Here is a 10,820-nt window from a genome sequence, read left to right as displayed (position 1 = left end):
CAGCCAATTCTGTTCACCACCTGCAGGAAAAAAAAAAAAAAAAAGTTTTTCTTGCCAAATCCAGAGGGCATCAACGTTTCCAAAAACTGGACGAACTTGCAGCCATTTCAGAGGAACATCAGCACCGCCCTTCTGGCTTGGTTATCGATTGCAAGAAATCCTGGGGGAAAGGGCAGGGGGGAGGAATGTAACCCCGGGGAGCTCTGGTTCTATCCCATGGATGCTGCACCCGCAAAAAGGTTTTGACCCTAGCCACAAGTTTGTACAAGTCTCTTGACAGCCTGGCAGTGAAAACAAAAATTCATCTCGGAACAACTCTGACATCTGCCCCATCCCTGGAAGTGTTCAAGGTCAGACTGGACGGGGCTTTGTGCAGCCTGATCTAGTGAAAGAAAAGGAGGGGTTGCACTAGATAACTTTGAAGATGCCTTCCAACCCAAGCCCTTCTATGGTTCTGTGATCTCTGTAGATGCAAACTTTGACACTTTCTGTTTCTGTGCACACATTGTTAAAAATAGCAATTGTTGTTAATATTTCAGTTATTAAAAGACATGCTTTCTTTATTTCCATCTTCTTGGCTCTTTACCTTTTTTCCCCACTTTTGTCTTAATATCCTTTTCCCTACCAAAACTGCAACCAATAAAACCGGGTATGGAAGAGCTGGAGGATGGCAGAGCAGAAGCACAGACAGTGCCGTACCACTTAAGCTCCTAGATTCAGCTTCAGTGATGGATAAGGGAGTTTTGTGAGGTGGTTAACTCAGCCCTGAGATGAACAATATCGTGATTTAGGATTTGCGCCATTTGCATGACGATTTTATTATTTTTTCTCCAATTTTCTCTAATAATATCTCCCCATTATCCTGGCCCGGACTTCAAGATAAAAATGGTTGAGGATGGCTTACAGAGAAACCTAAACAGGGGATCTTTCAGACAAATGCCTGGAACACTGACACAGTCTGAAGTGGGCAATAAGGAGAAAGTGTTTGGAGTTTACCTGGATTTCAGAGGTTTTAATGCTGTTTTCTGTTCCTCTCTCTTCCACCTGACACTCTCCCCTGAGGTCGTGGGGAGCAGCCCTGCGGCTGTGCCCAGATGTTGCAATTTAAGGTGCTCAATGGAGGACCTGTGGGAAGTCAAGCAGGGGTGACGCCTTTGGAGCAGTGACATCAGGGAGTTGCATATGCAGCCGTCAGGGGCTGAACTTCTTTCTGTGGCTTAAACGACATGACCAGTGCTGTCACTCCAGGGCCGAGTTCTTTTAGCAGTCCCGAAGTTTAGGAGATGTATCAGAGAAAGATGGAGTGGGGTGGTCGGAAATTCTACAAATGGAACAGACTCCAGCGTGATTCTTCTGAGATTTTTGGAGGGGAACAGGACAGTGGTCATTGCAGGATAAACTTAACCTCCCTATTCCTTTCAAATAGATTGACATAATCCCTATTAAAAATTACCTCAAAAGGGTAACTTTCACACTTGCAAACTTGATATTGTGAAGCCAGGGAATGAGAAAAGTATTGCACACTTCATGCCACCATATGATCTGTAACATTTCTTTTCCCTCTCTTCCAAAATATGTACTCACACACTTTTTAAAGTAAAGTTCACCGTTTTTATGTACCACTGAGTTGGCTGAAAAACAAGTCGTTTTTATCTCTGGACTGAAATAAGGCAGACAGAGGATGTCAGGTTCAACTGACTAGACAGTTAGGCTTTTCTGAGTCTTGAAATATTATTTATCCTTGTAGATTTAAAAACTCTTCAGTTGTGTATAATTTAAATAATGCTTGATGTAAAATAATTTATAATGCTTTATATAAATGACGACATACAACAATATTGTAATTTATAGGGTATGCCATGCATTCACTTTATTATGGCCAAAATCACAACATGAATAACACTGGTGAAGAAGGTACCTCAGAAAGAAAGCAAGAAAATATCAGAACACCAGTGATTTTGATGACGATAAAAAAGCCTTTCCAATTCAATGAGCTTAATCTAACAACTCATTGGATTAAGTCACATGCCTAGTTATTTCGACTCGTGTGGATACATGGGTGGTTTTTGCATTTTCTAGCTTTTTCCGTGGACATTCATATAAATCTAGAAAATTAGGTGGCTACTCCAGAGGCTTTTAAAATGCTGTCCTACTCTGTTACTGTCTTCCTTTGATATTATCCTAGTCTGGTTTGTTTATATAAAGCAGGTGCTGCCACAGAAATGTTGAGTTTGTTCCAGTTTTCATTGCAGTGGGAGGGGGCTTATCAGCACAGACATAGTCTCCAACAGACAAATTTAGGTTATCACAGTGAGAGCAGAAAGAGTTCCTAAACTATCACATTTGAAGAAACTTCATTATTGTCCAAAACCAGTAAAATTTGTTTGAAGTTCAAGCTCACTTTCTGGAAAGGAGGCATTAGCTCATGAAGAAAGAGATGGTGTCTCTTAAGAGAAGCACAAACTATCAGAATTTTAGCTAGCATGTTAAAACAAAAGGAAAAAATTACTTTGGGATCAGATCTGATGGCTGAGACAATTTGGTGGATTAAATGTCAAACTGTTAAGAGCTTTCTGTCAAAACACTTCTTACCCAGGGTAGGAACTTTGACAACCTGGTATATACTCCATATTTCCCTGGCCTTCCACACCCTTCTCCCCAGCTGGTGACACCAGTAACAAAATAAGTGCCATTGTATTCGGTTACATGGGGACCTCCTCCATCTCCTTGGCAGACATCTCTTCCATCTTTATCATAACCAGCACAGAACATGTTTTTTGTGACCGGCTTATTAAGGGCAAGCTTGCAAGTGTTCTCGTCCACGTAAGGGATTTGAAGCACTTTCATTCTTCTGACCAGTGGTGCTCGTTCAAATGTGTTCCCAAAGCCACTGACAATTCCAAATGTTTGTTTCATCAGAATGTAGTCAGCAAAGTCTTCTTCTGGAAGGCACGCTGGGACAACATCCTCAGAGAATGTGATAGGTTCCTCTAATTTGAGAAGGGCTATGTCGCTGTCAAAAGTTGACATATCATATTGAGAGTGTGCAATTATTTTTTTCACTCTGTGCGTTGCTCTACTTGGTTCTGCCTTTTCTTTGTCCACCATCCCTGTGCCAGATTAGTAAAGCAGTTGTTAATGAGACAATACCAACAAGTCTAAACTGCACTTCAATAAAAGCAGGGACCAAAGCTCCTTGCGCTTTTTCTAAGCATTTTACTGTACAAATAAAATAGACCAGTCCTGTATCCTGATGCTGTAGCATTTTATACCCATTTTCAAGGGATTTAAAAGGCTGCCAAAATGCCAAGCCAGTAGAAAATCAGAAATTTCCTAGCAGAATAATGTTCTCAATAAAAGCTTTGATACAAAATCTTGGGCTTCATTACAATATCCCCAGTGGCACTTTTCTAATATATAACCAAAAAACCTCAACACAGAAAAGAAGAATATTGCCTGTCATTTGTAGAGCAACATAGTCAGACTTAAATAGGATACAGATATTCATTGTCTTTTAAAACTTTAACGTTCTGCATACAAAAACTTAGGAATTTATATATATTTAGTATTTCTCAATTTGTATGAAGTGTCTTTGGGAATTAAATGGACAGACAACTGGAGTTTAGGCAAGTACAACTTTTGCTTTACTGTTGCAGGCTGAGTACAATTTTTATGACTCAGAACATCATTTTTCAGTGCCTAGAACTTGTGATAAACTACTTTTTCATAAATGACAGTAATAAATAATTAATTTGAGGTTTCAAGTGTGGAACAGTCTCAGACTAGTACCTACAGGCTGTGAAAACAGTTATTGCTAACATCTGAATGAGGCATCTGGAATTCTTCAGGGTTTGGCCAACACAGGAAATTGCATAAAGGTGTAATGTTAGACCAATTAGCTACATCAGCTCAACCCTACTTGTCCACATATCTTTCCAGATTATACTTGACTTCTATCATACACAAGCTACACCAGGCTTAAAGAAACTGTCCATTCAATACATATGTCACAGTTAGTCAAAGGACAAGATGAGGCAGTGGGAAATAACAGGAGAGTAAGAAAAACTCTGGCAGAGCTAGATGTCCTGTGTATGGAGACTAGAATGTGGGACAGTTTCTTATTTTCGTAGTAAAGGGCAAAATGAGAAGCACTTACCAACGATAACCGAGAAGTCTTTAGAGTGGTTAACGCAATGAGCTGCAGAAAGTATAAAATACTCATTCAGAATTGTGCCCCCACAATGCCATTCATCATACTCATCGATATACAGAACAGCCTGCAAAGAGTGAGAAGAAAGATAAAGCACAAAACATATGTACAGAGAAAACCTGAACAGCTAGCTGGGATTCAAACAGTTTTCTTTAAGTAGACATTTTCATACATATTTTCTGTCAAAGGCATCCTTCATTCAGAGGTGATGAGAGTTACACTGTGGTGTGGCCACCGCAGTGGGAAACTTGTCAAGACAGATCTTTTTCCTGGCTCAAAGCGGAGTTTGTGCATTCAGTTATTTTGCCTGTAGTTTTTGGTTGCTATTTTTTAAACACAATTCAGCTAATCTTGTAATAGCACTGTTCCTCCTTGGGGTTTTTTATTTCGCTTTAGTCTTGGACACAACAGGACCTCAAGCCATTCTGCTGATACCTCTACGCTGCAACGTCAGTAGCGGGGTAGCTGGCAGCAAAGGGGCCCTGCAGCTCACCCAGCTCTGCGTCCTGTAGCTACAACCCTAACCTCCCGCAGCCTCCCCCTCTCAGCATTCGCTTGATGCAGAAACAGAGGCCCAACATCATTCATGGTAGGACACCTGTGCAGAAACACAGTACTCAGGAGAGTGGAATGACCACCCAAAATGTTGACAGCAGGGAAGTCTGTCTCAATTCAACCTAGATCCCCTTGGCAAGCAGGGATGAGTACAAAGAGGAGCAAACGGCTGCTGATCCTGGTGAGCAGGGTCAGGTGTTAAACATCTGAGGACAAGGGCACCTTACCTGCCATGGGGACACACTGGGTAAGCCGCCAGCCTCCCCGGTGACCTCTGGATGGCTGCTCAGGGCCTCAGTTGTTCCCTCATTTTCAGGATGAGCATCTGGACTTGCTGTGGTTCCTGTGACTTTCTCTTGACCGGCTTTGTGACTTCTCTGAAGCTTACCGCATGGGAACTTGACTGCGAAGGCAAAACCGAAACACTAATACTTGACGTCTGGATGGCGCTGGAGCTTTGAGGCACGTGTCGCATGCTGAGAGCAAGGCATTCCCATCCATAACCCTGAGCAAACAGCTGTGAGGGCTCAGCTGCTGTTACCGGCCTTCACTTTTGCTGATTTAAGCAAATTTATAGGATGTGGAGGAGCACAGCCTTCCATCTCTGGGGGGGCTGGTGCCTGTGCTGTCCCTGAAATACCAAGCCAAGTGACAGGCAAGGGACAGTAACCTCCAGCAGAGCAGAAGGACAGAGAGTTGCTGGTGAAAACAACTTCTGTCACCAAAGTGCCATTCAACGGAGCTTGTCTGACAGAGCCCACAGTAGAAGGGACAGTTTTGTGGTCAGAAAAGTAAATCAAGATTCCAGTGCACTTTGTGTTGCTTTTCACCGCAATAAATGATTCAAACCTGCTGGAACATGGGTTTGGCAGTGAGAAGTAGCCTCCAGAGTCACAGATAGATACCTACGGTGGAGGAGACTGGTTTGCAGGGAAACAGGTCACTTTCAGGAAAACAACTCTTTATGAAAATGGGAGAAAACTCATTAAAAGTTCAAGGAAAACTCCCTGGCAGCAGGCTTTTTCAATTAAATTAGATACGCAGGTGTCCTTATCAGGGTTGGTTCTGCAAGACTTTTCAAGACATTAACAAAAACTTTGTAAATGCAAAAGGGAGGGTGACAAGAACGGTTGAAAAAAGAAAATAATTTTCCAGTTCTAAAATTCGCCCATTTTGGGCAAGTGGGCAAATACATTCAGCATTCTCAAAGTTGTTAAAAGTTAAACAGCTTCTATTATTAGCATCATTATTTTTGTGTACTTGCTTTTAGTAAAACTTCTGTAACTGGGAAACTGAGCAAAGTATTCTATATCAGGAATTAAAAGCTCATGACAGCAATATGGGATTAAAATACAAAGGACATTATAACAAATATAATCAGACAGACAGAAGAATAGGTGAAGAATAATTGTTACTGTTCACTTTCTCTGAATGCAGGTAAAACTGGTGGGTTTAAATTCAATGTCAGTCATTATTTGTGTATTAGATTACTGTATGTTAACTGAAGAAAACTAGCTTTTAGAAGAAAGTGGAAATGCAGGTTGTATTCTTTTCAAATGGAAGAGATGATATTTGAGTGTAAGCAAGTGAGATGTAGCTGCAATCTCATTATGTCATTACCAATGAAACTACAAAGATTCCGTATGATCTGCATGTTGTAAAGGGAGAAGTTTCTTGGGTTTCTACTCGTTTGGATGTGTAGGTGTTCAGCACACTCTGGAGGCCTTGAAAATAGACACCAGTTTTCACCAAAAATAAAACTAACCCATTCCTTTCTAGCAAAATCTCCTGAAGGATGAGAGGCCTGTTTCAGTCTGTGGGCAAAGAGGAGCCTGAGTCCCATTGTAACCACTGGTTTCTCATATGGCTTCATACCTGCTGGGACGTGGGTTTTGCAGTCCTCTCTGAGAATGCACCCACTTGCACAGATATTTTTGCCACTGCACATTGCTCACAGTTGCACAAATTGACGTTACTTAAATTACAACCTTTAGTTAAGATCTTACTATCTTTGTTGGTAACACCTCAGGCAAGAAATGTGAAAGACGTGAACAGTTAATGTTATTCCTTATGCTACAATGGCACTGCGACACACCACCACTTCCCAAACGTGGTGAAGATGTGATGAGTTCACTCCCATACAGTGAGCTTTAAGTGTGGCTTCGTACCTACAGGAACGCAGGTTTTGCTGTCATTGCCCAGGGCATAGCCAGCAGCACAGGAACACACCACTCCTTCATCTTCAGCTTTGCAGAACTGCTCACAGTTCCCATTGTTGACCTTGCATGCATTTGGTATGACTGCAAAGGAGATAAATTTATAGGCAGGTTAAACATTTATAGGCAGTTAAAAACACAAGCAGCTTGCAAAACCTCTCTTGCAAGCATTAGTCAAACTCCCCACCATTTTGGGAACAATTCCTGCCAAAGGCCTTAGTAATAACAACATTTGTAGCTATCATTATTTAAAAAACGGTAAGCTGTCAACATTAGGTAGACCACTGTTATTTTACACCTTCTGCTGTGTTTCCCAGCTATAACTGGCAGCAATTTGAGGGCAAAGGAAAGGATAATCCGTACTCACCAGAACGGCCATCGTACTAAGGCGAAGATGAACGTGGGCGTAGGTAAGAGGCTAAAATTAGCAGCAACAAAAGTATGAGTAATAAATGAAATATTAGCCTCTAGGTAGACCCTTGCAATATTCCTTTTGCATCTGTATATGGCTCATACTACTCACCTTAGCTCAGTCCCTGGCATTGCAAGATCAGAGGCAGCAAGGGAGAGCTCTTCCCAGCACCAACAGTGGGAGAGCAAGGAGAGGTAAACCAGTCCTAACAGATGCTGTCTAACCTGTTCTTACAGATTCACTATGAGATTCCACAGCCCACCCACACAGCCTAATCCACTCCTTCACTTGCCTTCTAATATCTAAAAAGTGTTTCCTGATAACTGAGTGTCCCTCAGTGTGGCGTGATCCCATTACTTCTTGTCCTAGCTCTTCACCCTTGTGAAAATGAAGTAGACTTCTTGCTTTTATTATGTATTTTACAGATTTTCTTGCTTGTGTATTGTGGGACCGAGGGTGAAATTTTGGTTTTGTGCTCACTGAATGCCTCCTATTCATGTTAGACCATTGCTCAAATTTCACAAGGTTGTCTTGAACTCTCATCTCGACTTATGGCAGTCCTTCCAGTCTGGAATGAGCTACAAATGCAATGAGTAAACACTCTCTTGTGTCTTGCACGCCACTGTGGAAAATACCAAGTATCAGAGCTCCTCTGGCTCATGTGCGTGGGGCCCTCCACTCCATATAACCTTTCATTTGACAGTGAAACACAGACGAGCACAGTTTCCCAACCAGATGTGCACCAAACTTAAAATAGTTTCATCCAGACCAGAGTTTCTGTTACAATAAAAGCGTTATGTAAAATGATGTTAGAAGCCTCCCTTAATGGAAAGACCTGACAGGTACTGCATATTTTACAGCCACCCAGCCTGTTACCCTGGCGTTGGAAGAGACTGATGAGATTTGCTCCTGACTACTGCAGTTCTGCAGCTTCTTTCCTCCTTGCTAGACACAAGTCATCTGGTACCATAACGAATACAGATTTTCTTCTCCGTTGGGAACAGACTAACTTTCTTCCTGGTCTCTCTTACAATATCCATATGCTTAGATCAGTTCTTGATTTTCACATCATGTTTATCACATTGCATTTACTCCTTAGTTTTTCTGGTTTTGTACCAGGATGTTTTGTGGAGTTTTTTAGAAGTAGCCTGATTTTCTCTCTTTAAAAGACACATTAATTTTATTCCCTTGTTCTTTTTCTTTACTTCCTTCACGAGCTCTGTCATTTTACAGTTACTCTTCTTAAAGTCATCTTCCATCTTTGTACTGTCAGCCACTTCCAGTGTGTTGATTAAAATCAAATGTAGAGGAGTGCACTCAAAACTGCTTTCTACGTGTTTGTAGGAGAAAATTTTCCTTGAAACACCCTGAAGAGTCTCAGGGCACCCCGTGTCCCACGAAGTACCTTTCCTACCTCATCGCTGGGATGTCCAAATCTCCCTCTAACTCCCAGCTCTTGGAACGTGGATGACTCAGGTGTTTGTTCAGTTGTGTCCAAGCAGCCCTCTGTAATCACCAAATGACTTTTACAGCAAAATTAAACAACAAGGCGTGCATCATGTCTGCAGTGTGATTCACACCCTTCCTCTGTAGAGAAGCGTCTCAGGCTCCAACCTCAAAGACAGGTGGGAAGCTTCCTCAAGTGGAGCTGTGATGTTTGTGTTGAGACTCAGACAAGCACAGCAGGTGACCGTGTGGGGTTCTGGTTCCCCCCTGAACTGTTAAACCTAGTGGGGTTCCTCTGGTCACCCAATAGCTTGTGAGTGGGTAGTACGGATTATTTAATCCTCACTTCTCTTGAGCACACAAAGAATAGCACATTGTTTGTGCTGTTAGTTTGAAAGCCCTGCATCTTGATGTACTAACCCCATATTTTGCACTGACACAATGATTTCCGTCCAGAATGGTACTCCCTAGTACAAATGGGAACAATGCGGGTTGGAAAGCAAAGCTACCAGACTTCCACTCGTGTCACCCTGGCGCACAAAGCAGAAATAGTGGCCAATGATTTTACCTTTGTGGTTTAGGCAAAGCAGCAGAAAGCCAAGTTAAAGCAAGGGCTGTACCTGTCTGCACCAAGTGAAGGAAAAGGAGGACAAGGGGAAGAAGCCACATTGTCCCGCGATGACCTGCCATTGCCGTCCTCCGAGCTCACTGTGCGTCTCCCACCGACTTCTCTGCAGGGCTCTGGGGCAGCTGCTAAATGAGAAACACTACGGGGCAAAGGTCGTTAACTCATGAGAAAACAACGCTGCTAAGAGCAAAGCCTGTGCTCAATGTCAGCGTGGGACAGTGTTAAAACAGAGAAAAGCCTCTGGGTTTGCCATCGGGGCTGCGACCCCTCTGTATTTCAGACTCCTGAGGAAGAGAAGAGTCCCAAAACCAGGGCAGGTTCTGCCTCACTAGAATAACGTGGTCGCATGGTTAAACTTGCCCGTGCCACCAAAACTCCAGATACCAGGCTGCCACTTGGTGATTTCCTCCGCAGGACCGAGTTCTATGGCTATTCCCTTTCTCCCTGTCCGCTGTGGGGGGCTCTACATCGTCAGGAACTATGGACAAATCCTCCCATAAGAGCTTTACTAGCCAGGCAGCAAGGAGCCAAAGCAAGCGACCTGGCTGTTGCGCCTGCCCCAAGGAAGGCAGAAGGGCCAGAGCCAGAGCTGTGTGCCTCCTGCAGACCGGACAGAAGCAGGAAAGCGGCTCACAAGTCAGGAGTAGCTCAGAGCCCCGAATTTGCAGAGCTCCGTAAGCGTATTGCAAAATGTTGCCTGCTGGTTCTGGTAGGGCCTTAGGAAGCAGGTAAAGCATGGAGCTACTGCGTTCAGCTCTGGAGCCCTCAGCACAAGAAGGACATGGAACTGTTGGAGCAGGTCCAAAGGAAGGCTACAAAAATGATCCAAGGGCTGGAGCACCTCTCCTACGAGGACAGGCTGAGAGAGTTGGGCTTGTTCAGCCTGGAGAAGAGAAGGCTGCGGGGAGACCTGATTGCAGCCTTTCAGTACTTAAAGGGAGCCTATAGGAAAGATGGGGACAATCTTTTTAGTAGAGACAGCAGTGACAGGACGAGGGGTAATGGTTTTAAACTAAAACAGGGTAGGTTTAGGCTAGATATAAAGAAGAAATTCTTTACAATGAGGGCCGTGAAACACTGGAACGGGTTGCCCAGAGAGGTAGTGGAGGCCCCATCCCTGGAAACATTCAAGACCAGGTTGGACAGGGCTCTGAGCAACCTGATCTAGTTAGTGGTGTCCCTGCTCGCTGCGGGGGGGTTGGACTAGATGACCTCTAGAGGTCCCTTCCTACCCAAAACTTTCTATGATTCTATGATTCTAAAACAAGAGGGAAAATTCAGGCTGTTTTCTGGGTTGGGCCAATAAGGTACTGCACAAGGCCTCAGTCCCTTTCCTTGCAAACCCTTGTAGAC

General features: G+C 43.3%; 1 protein-coding gene across 1 annotated transcript; it reads right to left on the bottom strand.

The window, feature by feature from the left end:
• Positions 1 to 1,838: 1,838 nt before the first annotated feature.
• Positions 1,839 to 9,605, bottom strand: LOC104332935 (coagulation factor X). Its single transcript, XM_075425108.1, has 5 exons — positions 9,460 to 9,605; positions 6,934 to 7,065; positions 4,993 to 5,168; positions 4,157 to 4,277; positions 1,839 to 3,110 (listed from the first exon to the last, which is right to left on the bottom strand). The coding sequence occupies exons 1-5, from the start codon at positions 9,527 to 9,529 to the stop codon at positions 2,563 to 2,565; spliced, it is 1,047 nt and encodes a 348-aa protein (XP_075281223.1). The 5' UTR covers positions 9,530 to 9,605; the 3' UTR covers positions 1,839 to 2,562.
• Between the last annotated feature and the right edge of the window lie 1,215 nt (positions 9,606 to 10,820).

This window comes from Opisthocomus hoazin, chromosome 1 (assembly GCF_030867145.1).
Source record: "Opisthocomus hoazin isolate bOpiHoa1 chromosome 1, bOpiHoa1.hap1, whole genome shotgun sequence".
Taxonomy (NCBI): Eukaryota; Metazoa; Chordata; class Aves; order Opisthocomiformes; family Opisthocomidae; genus Opisthocomus; species Opisthocomus hoazin.
This window is presented reverse-complemented; position numbering and strand designations above follow the sequence as displayed.

Excerpts from the sequence above, each read along its gene's own strand:
- LOC104332935 (XM_075425108.1), bottom strand. The coding sequence starts at position 9,529 with ATGGCAGGTCATCGCGGGACAATGTGGCTTCTTCCCCTTGTCCTCCTT. Across the intron at positions 7,066-9,459 it reads CCTTCACTTGGTGCAGACAG|TCATACCAAATGCATGCAAG; the intron begins GTACAGCCCTTG and ends TCTCCTTTGCAG. Across the intron at positions 4,278-4,992 it reads CCAGTGTGTCCCCATGGCAG|GCTGTTCTGTATATCGATGA; the intron begins GTAAGGTGCCCT and ends CACTCTTTGCAG.